The sequence below is a fragment of the Oncorhynchus nerka genome, linkage group LG5 (genome assembly GCF_034236695.1).
Source record: "Oncorhynchus nerka isolate Pitt River linkage group LG5, Oner_Uvic_2.0, whole genome shotgun sequence".
In the NCBI taxonomy this organism is placed as follows: domain Eukaryota; kingdom Metazoa; phylum Chordata; class Actinopteri; order Salmoniformes; family Salmonidae; genus Oncorhynchus; species Oncorhynchus nerka.
Window position 1 is genome coordinate 10,730,332 of NC_088400.1, and position 23,272 is coordinate 10,753,603.

Consider the following 23,272-nt stretch of genomic DNA (forward strand, 5'->3'; position numbering starts at 1 on the left):
TCAAGAAAAGCATCTCTGGCACAATAATATTTCTGGTGAAAAGTGTATTTTGAAGAGCACGAAACGGAACAGAGTGCGTTGTTTCATGTCGCTTTGAACTTGTCCTAGTATTTGACCATGCACCTATCGCAACCTATCTATTTTAGGCCTATATGCACAAGTCCAGACGGAGAATACATTGAAAAAGGATTGGCCCAAACGTAATAGGCCTACTGCCGTATAAATAACCTCCTTATGTTTTATGCTTTCGTCAAAAAGTAATCTAGGCTAATTGTTAATAACCCTATTATAGCGAATGTATAATTTAGGATAGGCCTAGTAATGATGCTATCCGTAAACTGAATAAATATCAGTAAAACACAGGCAACAGACCATTGGGGTTTCTTATGGATAATATATATATATATATATATTTAAATAACACAAGATAAAGATTTCTAAACTATAACCACGGCTCTGTATATAGGCTATGCTAGGCCTTCTGTACTTTATTTAAAATATATATTAAATTAATTTAACAAATATACGCTGATGCCTTGACGTGTAGCTAAGATTATTCAACTGCAGCTCGCAAAAACTATCTGTTCTACAAAGGTGTAGACCAAAGAACAAATCGTCGTGTATCAACTTACTTTTCAAGTTCTGTGTCATTTAACCGACATGTGTTTGTAGTTTGAAGTGATGACATGTCGACAATTATAGGATGTTGAAAATAGGTTAGAAAATGAACGCTTAGACATACTCGCACATAATAAATATCGGTTGATGTTTTTATTTTCCAAAGTCATCTGATCACACACAGAAAGTACAAAAAACGTTCACTCTCCGGAGAAATAGGTTCAAAGAAAGATTCCTACTTACAGTGCATTATTTCTAATCTATTTAAAACAAATGCAAATGTATATTCCACTACGAAGTGCTACATAACATTATATCTCAGGAATGGTAATGTTGCTGAAATAAATGTAGTATTGAGGAACATTTGTTTTTCTTGTCATTCTTGTGGACAAGTTGGCATGTGCCTGCGCTGTACATTCTACATGGTCTCAATATAATTTATCAAATATTTTGTCAAAGGCAAAAGCAAACGTGGAATGAATTTAAAGTAAGTAACAAACTCGACAAAAACAGCCTTTTTAAATCCAGAGGAAACAAAACAAGGACAAACGATGCATAGAATACCGTTTTTTAGATTTGCATAAATACTTACAATTTAAATTGTCCAAACTATTCCAATGTGAGAATCGAAAAAAAATATCTCAGGGTAACATGGCATCGGTATGACTTATTGTCTGTAGTGGTGGTTACCTACTTTTCAGTGGGACTGGTCTAAAGACTGTAATTAAGAAAAAAAACAAAATCCTAAACAGAATCAGCAGGTTCTAAGGTGGTTCCTCTATAGCTATCATACCAATGGCTTATTTTTTTTTACCACAAACATATTGTGCATATTGAGCATTGTACAAATACACATCAACAAACTGAAAACGTTAAAACAATAATGATGTTTTGTTAAATGTGAGTAAGGATAGTTAGACAATAGAGTAACCAACTGTACTGAACAATTCCTCCAAGTCAAACGGTCTCTCTTCAGTAGTTTGTGCTACTACGGCAAGCAACATAGACCAAATGCAGATGTCCACCACGTTGACAGCAGCCGCAGCTGTGTAATAACATGATACACTTGGGTCAAAAACCCTTCAGCTACAAAATGTCAGATTTGTCTCTTTAACGATCAAACAAGAGTTCTTCTGTCCAACATGAAGAAGTCATTCTGATTGTGTTCATTAAAGTTGTTAATCTGTTTGATTTAACAACAGGTGGTATCAAAGGTCAAATCAAATCAGGTGTTCAGAGGAGCACACAGATTGCTCATATTCAGACAGTCAGTCAGCAGTTGGTCACGTTGAAGGATTTATGAGGGTTTAATCACGGTGACAACGACGTACGTCAGTCCTCCGAGATGACATCGATGTCCTCGAGGCTACTGCCTTGGTGCGTAGCCACCCTCCAGCGGCTGACGTGCTGGCTTCCTTTCCTCTTCTGCTGCGACTCAGGTGACTCTTCCTCCAGTTTCTGTCTCTTGTGCTTCGTCCTCCTGTTCTGGAACCAAACCTTTACCTGGGAGAGAAAGGAGAGACGTCAAGTTTAGCACTGGAAGAAACAAATGGTCAAATATAGAAGTGCGCTTGCTGTAAAAACGACTACAACTCGTTCGTCCACCTCCATGAAATACTTTGAGACAGCTGAATCGAACACACACATTTCCTTCAGTAAATTGACCTTTGCCCTATGATTTTTAAGCGAAGCTTTTTTTTCAAAGTGTCATAGCAACAATGATTTTTCCGAGACAATATTTCACAGGGTGTAAAACTGTTACTGCTACCATTTTCTTTCTATAACACTGCCAAACATTGCCTGCCTAAGGCTTCACATACTGTCGTTCTTTACAGCTTTTTGCAGTGCAAAGAGCATCATATTTTTATATTATTTTTCAGGCATTGTCTGGTTGTCATTTTTATATCCTATTTACAAGCTTGATTCAATTATTGGCCTAATACTTTTGAAATTAAAAGTTCAGCACATCACAATAATGTATTCCCAATGCATGATATATTGCATGAGATGATTGCGAAAAAGCGTGAATTGCTGTTGGTTAGCAGCGTGTTTCTGATGTGATTAGAGAAATCAGGTCATAAATAATAATTGTGAAATGAACTACATGATTTATTGGCATCACCATGCCCATCCCCATAGCTACTGTAGGACAAACAACAACTTGTGGTGGAGAAACCTGGTTTTGCTATACGTTTGTTGAGAGGGTGTTGTGGGGTTTCTGACTAAGAGCCTACTCATATCCGTTTCAGTGCTCTGGAATGCAGCCATGCCTTAAACGGCTCTCCATGGTAAAAATCCGACATCTGCAGTGTCTGTACAGCATTTACTGTGAAACGGCCTCTGAAGTCAGGGCAGAGCTGTTGTGAAGGATGTTGTCAAAGAAGTTAGTTTTTGTGTTTATACAGGACCTCCTGCCCTCACCTACAGTCAAGCAATCATGTCAATGCGGAGCTATACAGAGCCCTTCGCATTGTTAAAAAAAATTGGGAGGCGCATGGTGATGCGGTACGGAGCTCAATCTGGCCTCCGCAAGCCTCGTGGCTCCGTAAGTACGTCACACCCTCCATACAGAGCCTTCAACCACATTTTCAGATCAAGCATAAATTGGCTTTTAACCCCTAGGGGTTTAGAGTGCGTTAAAAACCATGTTACGGGTGCGTTCAAGATCGCTGTGCCCCCTCACATTCACCTGTGTCTCGGTGAGGCAGAGGCCGCTGGCGAGCTGCTTCCGCTCTGCTCCCACCACATAGTGGTTCTTCTCAAAGGCCCTCTCCAGCCTGAGGAGCTGTGAGGGGGAGAAGGCTGTCCGGATGCGCTTCGGCTTGCGGGAGAAAGGCCCATGAAGGAGCAGGTTCTCTGGGCTGCTGTCCTCACCTGGAGAGAGGAAAGGAGGGAGAGGAAGTGGAGGGTTAGACTTAGGGTTGACAGACAGGAATGACACTGTAGCAGCTCTTGTTGTATGTGTACAGAGATAAGCTAGAGTATACTAACTGTTGTACACTAACTGTTGTACAACTCAGCAAACTGATACTAATGGTTTTTACTAAGTGTTTTTATTCGTAGGCCATGGTGTTGTTTTGTGATTAATAGCTAGTCCAATTACACCTCAAAAAGAGGGCAAAGCACTGACTAAGGAGGGCATCAGTGTTGATATGTAGTGCATGTTGTTAAGGAGGGCATCAGTGTTGATATGTAGTGCATGTTGCTAAGGAGGGCATCAGTGTTGATACGTAGTGCATGCTGCTAAGGAGGGCATCAGTGTTGATACGTAGTGCATGTTACTAAGGAGGGCATCAGTGTTGATATGTAGTGCATGTTACTAAGGAGGGCATCAGTGTTGATATGTAGTGCATGTTACTAAGGAGGGCATCAGTGTTGATATGTAGTGCATGTTACTAAGGAGGGCATCAGTGTTCATACGTAGTGCATGTTACTAAGGAGGGCATCAGTGTTGATATGTAGTGCATGCTGCTAAGGAGGGCATCAGTGTTGATATGTAGTGCATGCTGCTAAGGAGGGCATCAGTGTTGATACGTAGTGCATAGTGCTAAGGAGTGCATCAGTGTTGATATGTAGTGCATGCTGCTAAGGAGGGCATCAGTGTTGATACGTAGTGCATGCTGCTAAGGAGGGCATCAGTGTTGATATGTAGTGCATGCTGCTAAGGAGGCATCAGGAAACACATTGCATCAGTGTTGAAACACATTGCATGTTGCTAAGGAGGGCATCTAAGTGCATGTTGAGGAGGGCATCAGTGTTGCTGAAACATCATTGCATGCATGCTGCTGCATCTAAGGAGAGGGCATCAGTGCATGTGCATCAGTGTTGAAACACATTGCATGCTAAGGAGGGCATGTTGATACGTAGTGCATGCTGAGGGCATCAGCATGTGCTGCTAAGGAGGGCATCAGTGTTGAAACACATTGCATGCTGCTAAGGAGGGACATCAGTGTTGAAACACATAAGGAGGGCATCATGATTGCTAAGGAGGGCATCAGTGTTGATATAAGGAGGGCATCAGTGTTGAAACACATGCATGCTGCTAAGGAGGGCATCAGTGTTGAAACACATGTTTGCAGTGCTGCTAAGGAGGGCATCAGTGTTGAAACACATTGCATGCTGCTAAGGAGGGCATCAGTGTGTTGATACGTTGCATGCTGCTAAGGAGGGCATCAGTGTTGAAACACATTGCATGTTGCTAAGGAGGGCATCAGTGTTGATATGTAGTGCATGTTGCTAAGGAGGGCATCAGTGTTGAAACACATTGCATGCTGCTAAGGAGGGCATCCGTGTTGATACGTAGTGCATGCTGCTAAGGAGGGCATCAGTGTTGATATGTAGTGCATGCTGCTAAGGAGGGCATCAGTGTTGATACGTAGTGCATGTTACTAAGGAGGGCATCAGTGTTGATATGTAGTGCATGTTACTAAGGAGGGCATCAGTGTTGATATGTAGTGCATGTTACTAAGGAGGGCATCAGTGTTGATATGTAGTGCATGTTACTAAGGAGGGCATCAGTGTTGATACGTAGTGCATGTTACTAAGGAGGGCATCAGTGTTGATATGTAGTGCATGCTGCTAAGGAGGGCATCAGTGTTGATATGTAGTACATGCTGCTAAGGAGGGCATCAGTGTTGATACGTAGTGCATGCTGCTAAGGAGGGCATCAGTGTTGATATGTAGTGCATGCTGCTAAGGAGGGCATCAGTGTTGATACGTAGTGCATGCTGCTAAGGAGGGCATCAGTGTTGATATGTAGTGCATGCTGCTAAGGAGGGCATCAGTGTTGAAACACATTGCATGCTGCTAAGGAGGACATCAGTGTTGAAACACATTGCATGTTGCTAAGGAGGGCATCAGTGTTGATATGTAGTGCATGTTGCTAAGGAGGGCATCAGTGTTGAAACACATTGCATGCTGCTAAGGAGGGCATCAGTGTTGAAACACATTGCATGCTGCTAAGGAGGGCATCAGTGTTGAAACACATTGCATGTTGCTAAGGAGGGCATCAGTGTTGATATGTAGTGCATGTTGCTAAGGAGGGCATCAGTGTTGAAACACATTGCATGCTGCTAAGGAGGGCATCAGTGTTGATATGTAGTGCATGTTGCTAAGGAGGGCATCAGTGTTGATATGTAGTGCATGCTGCTAAGGAGGGCATCAGTGTTGATATGTAGTGCATGTTGCTAAGGAGGGCATCAGTGTTGAGTGCACTAAGGAGGGCATATGCATGCTGCTAAGGAGGGCATCATGTAGTGCATGCTAAGGAGGGCATCAGTGTTGCTGCTAAAGGGCATCATTGCATGTTTCAGTGTTGAAACACATTGCATGTTGCAGGAGGGCATCAGTGTTGATATGTAGTATGTTGCTAAGGAGGGCATCAGTGTTGAAACACATTGCATTGCATTGCATGCTGCTAAGGAGGGCATCAGTGTTGAAACACATTGCATGTTGCTAAGGAGGGCATCAGTGTTGATATGTAGTGCATGTTGCTAAGGAGGGCATGTTGCACAATGGAGGGCATCAGTGTTGATATGTAGTGCATGTTGCTAAGGAGGGCATCATGTTGCTAAGGAGGGCATCAGTGTTGAAACACATTGCATGTTGCTAAGGAGGGCATCAGTGTTGATGCATGTTGTAGGAGCATGTTGCATTGCATGGAGGGCATCAGTGTTGAGAGCATGTTGCGTATTGCATGTTGCTAAGGAGGGCATCAGTGTTGATACGTATTGCATGTTGCTAAGGAGGACATCAGTGTTGAAACACATTGCATGTTGCTAAGGAGGGCATCAGTGTTGATACGTATTGCATGTTTCTAAGGAGGGCATCAGTGTTGATATGTAGAGCATGTTGCTAAGGAGGGCATCAGTGTTGATACGTATTGCATGTTGCTAAGGAGGGCATCAGTGTTGATACGTATTGCATGTTTCTAAGGAGGGCATCAGTGTTGATACGTATTGTATGTTGCTAAGGAGGGCATCAGTGTTGATACGTATTGCATGTTTCTAAGGAGGGCATCAGTGTTGATACGTATTGCATGTTGCTAAGGAGGGCATCAGTGTTGAAACACATTGCATGCTGCTAAGGAGGGCATCAGTGTTGATACGTAGTGCATGTTGCTAAGGAGGGCATCAGTGTTGATATGTAGAGCATGTTGCTAAGGAGGGCATCAGTGTTGATACGTATTGCATGTTTCTAAGGAGGGCATCAGTGTTGATACGTATTGCATGTTGCTAAGGAGGGCATCAGTGTTGATATGTAGTGCATGTTGCTAAGGAGGGCATCAGTGTTGATACGTATTGCATGTTGCTAAGGAGGGCATCAGTGTTGAAACACATTGCATGCTGCTAAGGAGGGCATCAGTGTTGATACGTAGTGCATGTTGCTAAGGAGGGCATCAGTGTTGATACGTATTGCATGTTGCTAAGGAGGGCATCAGTGTTGAAACACATTGCATGCTGCTAAGGAGGGCATCAGTGTTGATACGTAGTGCATGTTGCTAAGGAGGGCATCAGTGTTGATATGTAGTGCATGTTGCTCTCTAGGCCAGTATCAGCCACATCAATGTGCCCCGATGGGCATCTTCACTTGACTCATCATTCATGACACTTTCCCATAACGTGAGTAATTGATTCATGTACATGTAAAAGTTACTAATGTTAGGTTGTGATATCATCCTCCATTTCACAATGCCACCACACCTCATTCCACATGCTTGTTCTATTATGTAGACAGATTTATCATGAAGGAGATGATATACTGTATGCATTACACATCACGTTTGAATGTCATCACATTTAGGAAACGACAGATAAAGGAACTGGGACTTTCAACAACGAGCCGATTGGTTCCACACACATACACACACACGCACACACACACACACACACACACACACACACACACACACACACACACACACACACACACACACACACACACACACACACACACACACACACAGAGAGAGAGAGATACATTTGAAAAAGGAAACACCTCCCTGATTTATCATGACCAATATTCCCTCTAATAGCTTCTCCTGGGACTACTGGCAGAATAAATATCAGCCTACAGAGAGAAGCACGAGTTTGAACTTCATTCAACTTTCTAGAGTTTTCCCCCGTAGTAAACACTATCAACGTTTCCCTTTACTGTGGCAATTGTGATCAAAATCAATGCAATATAAGTCCCTTTCAACGCAACATACTGAAACAAAAACTAACTATGCAAGAGATTTTGTTGTGGGCAGAACGCATCGGAGAAGGATTTTATTGCAGTGACACACATGACTCAGCCTGTACTATACACAGATAGGTACAGCATAACCAATCAGAGCTATAGTAGGCCTATATGCAAATAGACCATTGCCATATATGGATCTGTGACATTTACTTTGAACTGGACTGTGTTAACAGCATGATGTGCTTGTTTTGAGATCAAAGGGAGAGCTGATGTAGATGTGCTTGTTTTGAGATCAAAGTCAGCAATGGAGGAGTGGTTGCTTCCTACAAAACTGCATGACATCTTTGAAAAGCAGGCAAAGAGCTTTTTGTCTTAAAGGGGGCAGTGTTGTATTTTGAGACGGGCTTGAATAAGCTAAGTAGCCTACAGGCAGAGGGTAGCATAATGTGTCTTATTCTCTGTAATAATGGTATGGGAATAATGATGCATTTTATTTTGTAAAGTGGTTTCTTCCATCAAACACCACAACAACATTTTCAGTCACCTCATTGTCTGAAGGACAAGTGAATAAACAGGTTAATGTCGAGCCATGTGTGTTTTTTCAGAAGTCTGATGGAATGTAGACCTACATTGAACACCACACATTGCTGCTACTGTAGTCTGAATGATAGAACAGCTAATTCCATGTTAAAATGTTATGGGATGTAGACCTACATTAAACACCACACATTGCTGCTACTGTAGTCTGAATGGTAGAACAGCTAATTCCATGTTAAAATGTTATGGGATGCATTTCCTCCATTGTTTTTGATGGTAGGTCACTCTGATAGGCCAACATTATGATCAAATGGCCACAGTGACCACCTGACCACTGTTAACACTAACTTAAAGTGGGTACAGCCTCAGTGTTCACAGTAAATATGCGCTGAAAGTTGCACAGAATTTTCACAACATTCAAGTTTCCGCTCAGCAGACCTTAAATTTGTGCCGGGATTTTTGTTGTTGTTGAGAGAACATTGGTCACGGCCCATGGAGAACGCACAGAGAACGCACAGAGGGCCCCTTTAAGCATATGTTTATTATGAGAGAACATTGGTCACGGCCCATGGAAGCACAGAGGGCCCCTTTAAGCATATGTTTATTATGAGAGAACATTGGTCACGGCCCATGGAGAACGCACAGAGAACGCACAGAGAACGCACAGAGGGCCCCTTTAAGCATATGTTTATTATGAGAGAACATTGGTCACGGCCCATGGAGAACGCACAGAGAACGCACAGAGAACGCACAGAGAACGCACAGAGAACGCACAGAGGGCCCCTTTAAGCATATGTTTATTGTGAGAGAACATTGGTCACGGCCCATGGAGAACGCACAGAGAACGCACAGAGAACGCACAGAGAACGCACAGAGAACGCACAGAGAACGCACAGAGGGCCCCTTTAAGCATATGTTTATTGTGAGAGAACATTGGTCACGGCCCATGGAGAACGCATGGAGAACGCACAGAGGGCCCCTTTAAGCATATGTTTATTGTGAGAGAACATTGGTCACGGCCCATGGAGAACGCATGGAGAACGCACAGAGGGCCCCTTTAAGCATATGTTTATTATGAGAGAAACGTATCTTTGCTATTCAGACCAAAGTGTTTCAAAATAACATACTTTAATTAGGACATTGCTTTGTTGGGAAAAAAAGTAACAAAGACATGAATCACATGTATTGCGATCCAATAGTACTGTAATTTAAAGTGATTTATTCCATAAAGCTTTGTGAACACTTCTCTTAGGCTAGACTCAATTAAAAACCTCCAGAACTAGATTGTCTAGTTTCAATACTGATTCCGTTATTTCATTCATAAGTTATGGATGGCAGGTTCATTCAGAACAAGAGGGGTGTTTTACCATTTGTAGAGCAGTTCAGGGACTTCACCTCTCTATATTGTGACATTAAGCTCATTTGTATACATGTAGGGCCTTTAGTGTATTCAACGCTGAGCATGAAACCTAAGTGTTCAGTAACACCTCATATGACATCACACGTAAATATCTCGGGCTGGGAAAATGCAAAAAAAACTATTGTTGTGAAGACGAAGTGTTGTGCAATTAAACAAATTGAATCGTATGAACATACCCGACTTCATTCAACACAGGGCAATAGTAAAATGTCCTAGTCGTTCAGTTTCATTGTGTACATGACTTTCTTCTCGCCACAGGCCCAACATCTCTGCCCTCCCAGGATTAGGGTTCGTTTATTAAAATGACACATATAAAAAAACATTCAATATTTTTACATAAACAAATCCATCAATAAATGATTTGACCGCCACAAGAAAAGGTTGTGCCTGGCTTGAAAAGAACCTTGCAGCACAAATATAACCTCAAACACGCGTACGCAAAAATCGGTTACAGCTCGGCAGTTGAGGGACAGTGTGTGGGATGCACCGAAAGCTGTGAGGAGTCTGTCAAACCAAATGAATTAAATCAGCGACAGCAGGGCTTCAGTGTCCAGCCACATTCGTTCACATGCAAAACATGGACCGAAGATGGAGCATCTATGAAAGGAGACGGACACAGAGAAGCCGTCAAAACTGACCGTGACCTTGGACTGGCGAATACCAATGCTATTTATTTTACCTTTATTTAACTAGGCAAGTCAGTTAAGAACAAACTCTTATTTTCAATGACAGCCTAGGAACAGTGGGTTAACTGCCTGTTCAGGGGCAGAACTACAGATTTGTACCTTGTCAGCTCGGGGGGGTTGAACTTGCAACCTTCCGGTTACTAGTCCAACACTAACCACTAGGACACCCTGCCGCTATGATACACAAGCTTTGAAAGGGACCTAAAGGGGTACTGAATATAGGACTAAATGTACTATGGAAATACCTTGTTGTGATATTGCTATGATGAAACATTATGTCTACAATTTTTTTCTTTAATTGATAATGTCACGCTAATATAAACCTAGTTAGAAACTGTCCTGATGCTCTCTACTACAGACAGTTAAATGAGTTAAATGAAAGCCCTGTCTGTGGAAACAACCATGTATTTCTTCCCTAGCATAACATATGTGCTTATGGTCAACTCTTCATATCTTCACGAGCAGGTCTGATATGACCAGCTGCACTACTCACAGACAACGGTACTGAGTTACACATGAAGAGGTTTTCGAGTTCGAAATCAACTTCAGTTAATCTAAAAGCAGTCTTTCTTATTATTTTATTTAAACCAGTCAAGTCAGTTAAGAACAAATTCTTATTTAAAATGATGGCCAACCAAAAGGCCTCCTGAAGGGGGACAGGGGTTGGGATTAAAAATACAAAAATAAAATAAAGAAATATAGGACTAAAAAACACACATCACGACAAGAGAGACAACACTACATAAAGAGAAACCTAAGACAACAACATAGCAAATGGTAATAGCAGCTAATAGTAGGTTTCCTCAGCTTGTATTGATATTGGTGGCTTTTTACAAGACAAAAAAAGTGACTACACCTTCTACTCAAAACAATGTTTTCCCCCCCTGCACAGATTAATATACACTGAGTGAACAAAACATTAAGAACACCATCCTATCGAGTTGCACCCCTTCCCTTATGTCCAGAGAACCAGCCTCAATTCCTCATGGCATGGACTCTACAAGGTGTAGAAAGCGTTCCACAGAGATGCTGGCCCATATTAACTTAAATGCTTCCCACAGTTGTGTTAAATTGGCTGGATGTCCTTTGGGTGGTGAACCATTCTTGATACACAAAGGAAACTGTTGAGCAGGAAAACCCAGCAGCATTGCAGTTCTTGATACAAACTGGTGCGCCAGGCTCCTACTACCATACCCTGTTCAAACGTACTTCAATCTTTTGTCTTGCCCAGTCACCCTCTGAATGGCTCACAGACACAATCCACGTCTCCATTGTCTAAACAAGCTTGAAAAATCCTTCTATACCCGTCTCCTCCCCTTCATCTACACGGATTGAAGTGGATTTAACAAGTGACATCAATAAGTGTTCACCTGGTCAGTCTGTCAGGGGTCCTCCAGTAGCTCACCACCCATCTATGAGTAGCTTGCCAAACAATTCTGAAAGTAAATGTCATTTTCGTGTGTTCCACTGCAAACTGTCATTAACAAATCTCACAAGCATCAGACAGTGCAAGCTCCCAGCTACTATCTAATTGACGCAACATTGACATTATCCCACCCCTGGTTAGCCACTATTGGCTTAAAAAAAACAAATATCTGCCAATTCATTTGCAGCAGTATTACCCCTTTCGGTCAGTGGGGTGTGCGCGTTTGTCTATCACTCCGTGTGTGTCCATTTCATGTGAAAACCATCTAGTTATATAAAATAAATAATTTCCCCAAAACGGTCACAATTAAATGTTAAATGCAAAGTAGTTTTACCTGGCAGAAGTATAGCACGAGTAAGTATATCATTTGTATCTATTATTTGTTATTTGCTAACTTTGGCATTAGAACCATCACTCGACCGGGAAATTATATCGCACATTCCTCACTCGCTAGATGCGCAATTAAAGAGCCAGACGCGCAATTAAAGGAGAATTACACTCATAAATCCTAATGTGTTCTTCAGGGCCCAAAAAATGGTCTTCTGATGTGATTTCACCATTGACATGGACTCAGAACATCCAATTTCGTTGTTTCTCTATGAACAATTGTAATTTTGAGAGTGAAAAATAATAGTAATCAAAAAACAGGAACATTTTCACTGAGATAACAGAATTTGTGAAAATATAAAGCAGAATCTGTGGAAAAAAACACAGATTTTATAGGGCCCACCTTAGAGTTGTTTATTATCCCTTATTTTACCAGGAATATTGGCAAGAAAACATAGTGTACTATTTTCTGTGGAACAGAAGGAAGGACCTGGGGAAGAGTTGCAGAGGAGAAGAGAAAGCTGTGCCTATTTAATGGCTAGAAAACAAATGTGTAGCTCACGACATGCTAGAAAAGGTTGGAGACCCCTGCTCTTTGAGCGTTAGCTAGCAGGACGGAATTCAAGGGCAGATTAGCCACTTGTCGCCTGATGCTCACAAGGCACCCTGATCTCTTTCCATGCTGGTTCTGGCTGGTGGTTTAGCCACTCGGATAGACAGTCAGACTGGCATCATCTGTCATATGGCGTTAGTGGCGTAACCTCCACTCAAATCCCTCTGGGGAAGACTGAAACTGGGGAAGAACTCACCAGGCTGAACACTAATGCTCAGTAAGAGTGCTGATCTAGGATCAGTTTAGCCTTATAGATCATAATAAATATAATAATATGTACTGGGTGACATGATCCTAAATCAACACTCCGACTCTGAGACTATTTGTGAATACTAACCCTAAACTGTAAGGGTGGCTCAGCCCCAGCCACAGAGGGAATACCCTCCAGGGGATGAGCCTTCAACACTTTGGCCTGTACTCAGCGGGTTGGGGAACATGCCTCCAACATGACTACCAGGGAGCAGATGGCAGCGCCAGCCAGAGAGCTGTGTTCATCACCAGGAACACCAGTCCCCTGGCACCAACAAGACTGGTCTTGTCAGCAGTAAGCTACACACTGGGTAGTGGTGGGGGCCAATCTCTCATTCTAACCCTAGATGGATGAATATGGAGGCAGTCAGATGGATGATAAATAAGGGGGGAGGATGGTGGTAAATAAGGGGAGGATGGTGGTAAATAAGGGGGAGGATGGTGGTAAATAAGGGGAGGATGGTGGTAAATAAGGGGAGGATGGTAAGTAAGGGGAGGATGGTGGTAAATAAGGGGGATGGTGGTAAATAAGGGGGGTTGGTAGTAAATAAGGGGAGGATGGTGGTAAATAAGGGGGAGGATGGTGGTAAATAAGGGTGTGGATGGTGGTAAATAAGGGGGTGGTAAATAAGGGGGTGGTAAATAAGGGGAGGATGGTGGTAAATAAGGGGGTGGATGGTGGTAAATAAGGGGAGGATGGTGGTAAATAAGGGGAGGATGGTGGTAAATAAGGGGGAGGATGGTGGTAAATAAGGGGGATGGTGGTAAATAAGGGGGGTAAATAAGGGGAGGATGGTGGTAAATAAGGGGGTGGTAAATAAGGGGGGGTGGTAAATAAGGGGGTGGATGGTGGTAAATAAGGGGGGGATGGTGGTAAATAAGGGGAGGATGGTGGTAAATAAGGGGGAGGATGGTGGTAAATAAGGGGTGGTAAATAAGGGGGAGGATGGTGGTAAATAAGGGGGGGGTAAATAAGGGGGGGATGGTGGTAAATAAGGGGGGGGGGAGGATGGTGGTAAATAAGGGGGATGGTGGTAAATAAGGGGAGGATGGTGGTAAATAAGGGGGAGGATGGTGGTAAATAAGGGGGTGGTAAATAAGGGGAGGATGGTGGTAAATAAGGGGGAGGATGGTGGTAAATAAGGGGAGGATTGTGGTAAATAAGGGGGTAAATAAGGGGGAGGATGGTGGTAAATAAGGGGAGGATGGTGGTAAATAAGGGGGGTAAATAAGGGGAGGGTAAATAAGGGGAGGAGGATGGTAAATAAGGGGAGGATTGTGGTAAATAGGGGGGTAAATAAGGGGAGAGGATGGTAAATAAGGGGGAGGATGGTGGTAAATAAGGGGGAAGGATTGTGGTAAATAAGGGGGAGGATGGTGGTAAATAAGGGGGAGGATGGTGGTAAATAAGGGGAGGATGGTGGTAAATAAGGGGGTGGTAAATAAGGGGGAGGATGGTGGTAAATAAGGGGAGGATGGTGGTAAATAAGGGGAGGATTGTGGTAAATAAGGGGGAGGATGGTGGTAAATAAGGGGAGGATGGTGGTAAATAAGGGGGGAGGATGGTGGTAAATAAGGGGAGGATGGTGGTAAATAAGGGGGTAAATAAGGGGAGGGTAAATAAGGGGAGGAGGATGGTAAATAAGGGGAGGATTGTGGTAAATAAGGGGGGTAAATAAGGGGGATGGTGGTAAATAAGGGGAAAGGATGGTGGTAAATAAGGGGGGTAAATAAGGGGGAGGATGGTGGTAAATAAGGGGGAGGATGGTGGTAAATAATGGGGGTGGTGGTAAATAAGGGGGAGGGTGGTGGTAAATAAGGGGGTAAATAAGGGCGGGAGGATGGTGGTAAATAAGGGGAGGATGGTGGTAAATAAGGGGGTGGTGGTAAATAAGGGGGTGGTAAATAAGGGGGATGGTGGTAAATAAGGGGGTGGTAAATAAGGGGAGGATGGTGGTAAATAAGGGGGAGGATGGTGGTAAATAAGGGGGTGGTAAATAAGGGGGAGGATGGTGGTAAATAAGGGGGGTAAATAAGGGGAGGATGGTGGTAAATAAGGGGGAGGATGGTGGTAAATAAGGGGGAGGATGGTGGTAAATAAGGGGGATGGTGGTAAATAAGGGAGATGGTGGTAAATAAGGGGGAGGATGGTGGTAAATAAGGGGGATGGTGGTAAATAAGGGGATGGTGGTAAATAAGGGGGAGGATGGTGGTAAATAAGGGGAGGATGGTGGTAAATAAGGGGGATGGTGGTAAATAAGGGGGATGGTGGTAAATAAGGGGGAGGATGGTGGTAAATAAGGGGAGGATGGTGGTAAATAAGGGGAGGATGGTGGTAAATAAGGGGGAGGATGGTGGTAAATAAGGGGGAGGATGGTGGTAAATAAGGGGGAGGATGGTGGTAAATAAGGGGGAGGATGGTGGTAAATAAGGGGGATGATGGTGGTAAATAAGGGGGGTAAATAAAGGGGAGGATGGTGGTAAATAAGGGGGGTAAATAAGGGGAGGATGGTGGTAAATAAGGGGGTGATGGTGGTAAATAAGGGGATGGTGGTAAATAAGGGGGAGGATGGTGGTAAATAAGGGGAGGATGGTTGTAAATAAGGGGGGTAAATAAGGGGAGGATGGTGGTAAATAAGGGGGTAAAATAAGGGGGATGGTGGTAAATAAGGGGAGGATGGTGGTAAATAAGGGGGGTAAATAAGGGGATGGTGGTAAATAAGGGGAGGATGGTGGTAAATAAGGGGGGTAAATAAGGGGGATGGTGGTAAATAAGGGGGAGGATGGTGGTAAATAAGGGGAGGATGGTGGTAAATAAGGGGGAGGATGGTGGTAAATAAGGGGAGGATGGTGGTAAATAAGGGGGAGGATGGTGGTAAATAAGGGGGTGGTAAATAGGGGGAGGATGGTGGTAAATAAGGGGGGGGGTAAATAAGGGGGGAGGATGGTCTATTTCCATATAAAGTAGGGGTGGATGGTCTTTATCTGACAGTGGTTGGTTGATTGATTGATTGTTTGTTTTTCTGTCTGGTTATAAACAAAAGGACTAAACGAGAAAGAGAAGCATTCTATGAACTATCAAATATGTTTGGAAAATGATGTTTACAATACAGTTATCCTGTAAGTTAACTTCCAACACGTGTCTCCTGGCATTCAACACAAAACAATGTGTCAGAGCAAACCTCCAGACCATCAGACCATGAGATGGGTGTATTTTACTGTCTGCCTTCCTTCCTGGTGATAATCCCATAGACACTGAAATGCACCCCAAAGGCTACACACTGAAATGCACCCCAAAGGCTACACACTGAAATGCACCCCAAAGACTACACACTGAAATACACCCCAAAGGCTACACACTGAAATGTACCCCAAAGGCAACACACTGAAATGCACCCCAAAGGCTACACACTGAAATGCACCCTAAAGGCTATACACCGAAATGCACTGAAATGTTCCCCAAAGGCTACACAATGAAATGCACCCCAAAGGCTACACACTGAAATGCACCCCAAAGACTACACACTGAAATACACCCCAAAGGCTACACACTGAAATGTACCCCAAAGGCAACACACTGAAATGCACCCCAAAGGCTACACACTGAAATGCACCCCAATATAAATAAGTGCTCACATGTGTACCTAAGATCCTGTTTATATTGTGCTGTTCTCAACCTCTCTCTCTCTCTCTCTCTCTCTGTCTCTATCTCAACACCTCTCTTTCTCTCAACATCTCTCTCTCAACGTCTCTCAAGCTCTCTCTCTCTCCCAACCTCTCTCTCTCTCTCTCTCCCAACCTCTCTCTCTCTCTCTCTCTCCCAACCTCTCTCTCTCTATCTCTCTCTCTCTCAACCTCTCTTTCAACCTTTCTCAACCTTTCTCAACCTCTCTCTCTCTCTCTCTCTCTCTCTCTCTCTCTCTAGCTCTCTCTCTCAATCTCTCAATTCAAAAACAATTAACTATAAACAATACACTTATAAAAGTTCCAAAATAATAAAGGCATTTTAAATGTTATATTATGTATATATACAGTGTTGTAATGATGTCTCTCTCTCAACCTCTCTCAACCTCTCTCTGTCAACCTCTCTCTCAACCTCTCTCTCTCTCTGTCAACCTCTCTCTCTCTCTCTCAACCTCTCAGGAAGTGGGGGAGTAAATAAAGAAAATCAATCTCCCATCCATCTCTAACAGTAAGTGACAGTCATGATGGCTATTCCTCTCCTCTCACTCCTCCAGTCTGTAGTTAGCCTTGTCTAAACACTAGTGTTCATGGTTATTGGACACCATCAGTGAGTGGATCTGCTGTGTCTGTAAACAAAGCCACTTTATCTGAGCTCCTGATCTGAGCAACAGTGACAACAACCTCTGACTCCCACTGATTACCTGACTGAGGTACACCCTGAAGGTTACCTGGTAAAGAGGAGGAGTGCTGATCTAGGATCAGATCCCCCCTTTGTCCTCATAATCTCATTCATTAATGATTTAAAAGGCTGATCCTAGATCAGCACTAATACCCTGAGACACTGTGAATACAGCCCTGGGCTGATTGGTCAGAGTGTAACATACCTGAGAGCACACCTGATGTGGCTAACCACTGCTGTCCACTGAGTCAACGAGATGAGCGTTGAAAGTTATTGATCTGTCTGGTTTAACAAATTGCTTTGTTTTTTGAGGACCACCCAGCATCAGTTATTAAGGATGTTCACCATGTATTGCATATATGTACTGCAAATAGCTTGAATGAGAAGATTTAAGGTTTTGGTCACTGAATATTGAGATTTTCCAATATTCAATTTCTCTCATGGCTTTGTTTGGTTGCTAAAGCTGGTCCATTTTCAAATAGTTATTGTCTTATCAGAAATGGGCAGCCTTTAAATCTAAAGTAGAACACAAAGCAAATTAATTTAATTAAATAGTATTATTATTATTGTTATTATTTGTTTATTGTTTATGATTGCTGTTTTTATTTGTAATAATACTATAATATTATTATAAACTAATAATATTACAATATTCCTGTCTTTTGTTATTTTTCATTAAAATAACTTTCATATTACATAATTATTAGTTCATTATATCTAATTATTTATAATCAGTGGTGTAAAGTACTTAAGTAAAAGTACCATTTAAGTATTTTTAGGGAGAGCTATCTGTACTTTAATATTTATATTTTTGACTACTTTTACTTTCACTTCACTACATCCCAAAAGAAAATGATGTAAATTTTACTCAATATATTTTCTCTGACACCCAGAAGTACTCGTTACATTTCGAATGCTTTGCAGGACAGGAAAACGGTCTAATTCACAGACGTATCAAGAGAACATCCCTGGTCATCCCTACTGCCTCTGATCTGGCGGATTCACTAAACACAGATGCTTCGTTTGTAAATGATGTCTGAGTGTTGGAGTGTGCCCCCTGGCTATCCGTACATTTAAAAAACAAGAAAATCGTTCCGTCTAGTTTGCTTAATAGAAGGTATGTGAAATGATTTATACTTTTGATTTTGATACTTAAGCATATTTTATCAATTACATTTACTTTTGATACCTCAAGCATATTTAATATATTTAAAACAAAATACTTTTAGACTTTTACTCAAGTCGTATTTTACTGGGTGACTTTTACTTGAGTCATTTTCTGTTAAGATATCTATACTTTTACTCAAATATGACAATTGGTTACTTTTTCCATCACTGCTTATAATTAACTTTCTGAATAATGCAAAACCTAAAACGAATGGGTAGGCAAAAGGGAAAAAAATATTAATTATAGGCCTATTTGTTAGATAAATATTGTTCTTATTTTATATGATTGTATTTGTATAATTGCATAGAGCTCACACATTTAAATCACAATTAATTGACCCTGGTATTGTTATTCAACATATTAGATCTCCTAACAACTTTTTGGGAAGATACATAATAAGAAAATGCAATGATTTTGATGTGCATTTTAAATGAATAAAAATAAACAATATAGTCTACTTGAATTAAAACATGTTAACGTTCCAAAATTAAACTACTGAAATGTTATAGGTTTAAAAAAAAGTTGTTTTAAGCTACGGGCGGGCGCAAATCCTGGGTGCAATGTTTTTACGTTTCATTTAATGCATCCCATCTCTGAAATGTACGAATAATGCATAGACATAACTTTAAAAAAGCAAAAAGACTTAAAATATAAATAGTAAAAGCTATAGTTGGATGTTGAAACGTTTTCATTTCCAAACAAATTTCAGTATTTTTAATCATTTGCTTTGGTCCTGTTTTTGTTGCTTTACCCTTTTAATACATTATTTGTATCCTGACTAAAATACCATCCCTAACAACATGTTGAATGTTCAGGGATCAATAAGGACAGTTATTCCATCAGTCAACTCGACTGAGAGTTCTCATTTCTGATGCGTACAGTCGTTGTAATTTAGTTCGTGTTTCTTTATCAATCATGCAAGGATATGCCCAAACATATGATATTATTGAAAATAACTTTGGTAATATTCATTTAATTTAAGAATTTGTTCCGCTTACCTTGGAACCTGTGACCGAGATATCTGTTTCGAAGAACCCACGGGTAGAAATTCAACGTGTCTCTCTGATGCGGGTTGAAGAAAGGCTGCGATGGAAGCTGGAGGGGATGCAGGGGCAGACCGGAGTTCCCTGTGTGTGTGCCCGGGTCAGGGAACATCATGTCTGGACTGCCGTATAAAGTCCTGCCGGAGTTCTGGAAACAACTCCCAAAGGGCGCCGGGTGAATTGATTCCATGAACCTCAGCGCTGTGGGTCTGATCGGTTCGTCCCCGTTAGTCGAAGAGTTCACGTCTTTCCCAACAAGGGATTCGATGGTAAAACACTTCTTACTATGTTGGTACATGATCAAGAATAGGCTATAGTTGATATATGTCTAATAATATATATTCAATGACACAGTTATAGAACAGGTGATGCAGAAGAAAACCTCACAACAGTAGTAGTAGAACAGTTCCCGGGAAATCCATAACTCGCAGTCCCTCACGCGTGCAAATCGTGCTGCCTATATCCGTGGACCTCTGGAAGCGGGTTTCCTGTAGATCCGGTTAACTTTCTCCGAACCTTTTCTTCAGTAGGTTATCGACCGGATTTCTCTGCTTTAACCATCTGACAAAAATCAAGTTTCGGTTCTAGATACCACTGCAGCGTCAGATTCATTCATCTGTGATTGTGTTTATGACAGACTGGCTCTTGTCTCGGTCTCATCACTCCTGGAAATAAATGTTGGACTGTGCTGCATTAGGAGCCAGGATCTGTAGGTTAAGCCTTTGACAAAGAGCCTGTCACTCGTCAGACTCAATACCTGCCCTCAACTGTCGCTGACATAGGTGTGGTGGGCATGCGCAGATAGGACCGTGTAAACCTAGCATAACAGCCATTTTGTCAATCTAAATGAGTGGCTTCTGCTTTATTTAAATTACTTGTGACTAGTAGCCTATCTATATGCGTTTTTTTCAATGTTGCAAAGTGATATTATATTAAATCAGAAGAAACATAATTTGAAGGATTTTCTTGTTAATTAAAGATTTAGTAATTATAACTTACTTATAACAAGTTTATTATGCCCTATGTCGTCTCGTCATCCCCCAAATGGTCCCTAAAATCTAGGTTAAATTAGCCTCCTAATAGAAAACAATAGAAAAGGTTTTCACACAAAATGATTCTGGTAATGTATTCTATAGCCCATAGCTGACAGTGGCACCTGTAGGTTAATTGATCAATTAGATCACACTAGTCCAAACCTTTAAAGCCACTTCTAACAATTTAAACATGATCATTCTAGGGATTAACTACAAAATATCTCTGGGGTTTACTATGATTAGTTTTTGTTTATCAAGGTATCCAAAATCACTGTGGACTGAAAGTCTTTTAAAGTGAATTCGGGAAAGTATTCAGACCCTTTCTCTTTTACACATTTTGTTATTCTAAAATGGATGAAAAAAATAATCCACACAATACCCCATAATGACATCACAATACCCCATAGTGACATCACAATACCCCATAATGACAAAGCAAAAACAGTTTTTTTTTTAGAAATACCTTATTTACATAAGTATTTAGACCCTTTGCTATGACACTCAAAATGGAGCTCATGTGCTTCCTGTTTCCATTGATAATCCTTGAGATGTTTCTACAACTTGATTGGAGTGGCACCTGTGGTAAATTCAATTGATTGGACATGATTTGCAAAGGCACACACCTGTCTATATAAGGTCCCACAGTTGACAGTGCATGTCAGAGCAAAAACCAAGCCATGAAGTCGAAGGAATTGTCCGTAGAGCTCCGAGATAGGATTGTGTCGAGGCACAGATCTGGGGAAGGGTACCAATACATTTCTACAGCATTGAAGGTCCCCAAGAACACAGTGACCTCCATCATTCTTAAATGGAAGAAGTTTGGAACCACCAAGACTCTTCCTAGAGCCGCCCGGCCAAACTGAGCAATAGGGGGAGAAGAGCCTTGGTCAGGGAGGTGACCAAGAACCCTATGGTCACTCTGACAGAGAGTTCACAGAGTTCCTCTGTGGAGATAGGAGAACCTTCCAGAAGGACAACCATCTTTGCAGCACTCCACCAATCAGGCCTTTATGTTAGAGGGGCCAGACGGAAGTCACTCCTCAGTAAAAGGCCCATGACAGCCCGCTTGGAGTTTTCCAAAAGGCACCTAAACACTCTCAGACCATGAGAAACAAGATGCTCTGGTCTGATGAAACCAAGATTGAACTGTTTGCCAAGTGCCAAGTTTCACGTCTGGAGGAAACCTGGCACCATCCCTACGGTGAAGCTTGGTGGTTGCAGCATCATGCTGTGGGGATTTTTTTCAGTGGCAGGGACTGGGAGACCAGTCAGGATCGAGGGAAAGATGAACGAAGCAAAGTACAGAGAGATTCTTGATGAAAACCTGCTCCAGAGTGCTCAGGACCTCAGACTGGGGCAAAGGTTCACCTTCCAACAGGACAACGACTGTAAGCACACAGCCAAGACAACACAGGAGTGGCTTCAGGACAAGTCTCTGAATGTCCTTGAGTGGCTCAGCCAGAGCCCGGACCTGAACCCGATCGAACATCTCTGGAGAGACCTGAAAATAGCTGTGCAGTGATGTTCCCCATCCAACCTGACAGAGCTTGAGAGGATCTGCAGAGAAGAATGGCAGAAACTCCCCAAATACAGATGTGTTTTGCTTTGTCATTATCGGGTATTGTGTGTAGATTGAAGAGGGGGGGTGGGAGGGAGGGGGGGGGGGGGTAATTTAATACATTTTAGAATAAGGATGTAATGTAACAAAATGTGGAAAAAGTCAAGGGGTCTGAATACTTTCGTAATGCACTGTACATAGATTTGCAAAATGAAAGTCCTTTATAGAATAGACCTATAGGTCTGCAAAATGAAACTCATTTTGAGAATAGGTCAACTAAAGAGGTATTTTTTTTACTAAGGTCAAAGGTCTGGAAATATTGCTTCTTTATGTTATGTCCAGGGTGCCTTCCCTCCCTCTTTTGGTAGTTACCATCTTAGATGTTGTTGAGGGAGAAGAGGGCGGAGGTGGGGGGGTACCAGTAGATCAGAGACTCAGCCAGTCCCAGGAACCCAGGACAGATGTCAGTCCTTTCAGGGGAGAAATAATCAGGGACGAACCACAAAAGCCCCCCCAGCTTCCATCTTTCATGATCTGCTCCTGTGGAAGCTGATGTGAACCACCAAGGGCCAAAGAGCCCAGTGAGACCCAAAGGAGTTGTCTCCACCCCTCTTGTCCCCTATACCGATCCCATACCGCCCAGTCCCCCTGTATAGAATTAATAGGTTTAACTGGCAGATCTAGCCCCGGAGCCTTTGATTCAGGCGGCCATTAACAACTATTAATTTTGCCTCTGGCAATTAATGATAGATTTTGCTGGTCTGAAAAGAGGGATTAAGCAGTTGGAGTTTTTGTAGGCATGCAGGGGAGTAAAGCCGAGTTAAAATGTGATTATTGTCCCCCTACATGGTCTGCCTTGAATCAGCTAACTGGAGTTAAGTCCCTTTTACAAGGAATGAGGTTACTCTATTCAGAAAGGAACAGAAATAGGATGTATTATAGGAAATGCCTGCCATTTACGGTATTCTATATAGTAAGCTACAAAGGACAGAACTCTGTTGAATGGAACATTCATCGACACGTCAGGTCATTACAAATTACATGTATA

At 42.2% G+C, this 23,272-nt stretch overlaps 1 protein-coding gene across 1 annotated transcript; it reads right to left on the reverse strand.

Moving 5' to 3' along the window:
* Positions 1 to 775: 775 nt before the first annotated feature.
* On the reverse strand, positions 776 to 20,258 carry LOC115129896 (homeobox protein EMX1-like). The gene is made up of 3 exons (XM_029660695.2): positions 19,588 to 20,258; positions 3,308 to 3,492; positions 776 to 2,121 (listed from the first exon to the last, which is right to left on the reverse strand). Exons 1-3 carry the CDS (start codon positions 19,928 to 19,930, stop codon positions 1,951 to 1,953), a joined length of 699 nt encoding a protein of 232 aa, XP_029516555.1. The 5' UTR covers positions 19,931 to 20,258; the 3' UTR covers positions 776 to 1,950.
* Between the last annotated feature and the right edge of the window lie 3,014 nt (positions 20,259 to 23,272).

What these genes read in the sequence shown, in the direction of transcription:
- LOC115129896 (XM_029660695.2), bottom strand. Translation starts at nt 19,930, where the DNA reads ATGTACCAACATAGTAAGAAGTGTTTTACCATCGAATCCCTTGTTGGG. An exon ending in TCTCGGTCACAGGTTCCAAG is followed by an intron (nt 3,493 to 19,587) that starts GTAAGCGGAACA and finishes TCCTCTCTCCAG; the next exon opens with GTGAGGACAGCAGCCCAGAG. An exon ending in TCTGCCTCACCGAGACACAG is followed by an intron (nt 2,122 to 3,307) that starts GTGAATGTGAGG and finishes TTTCTCTCCCAG; the next exon opens with GTAAAGGTTTGGTTCCAGAA.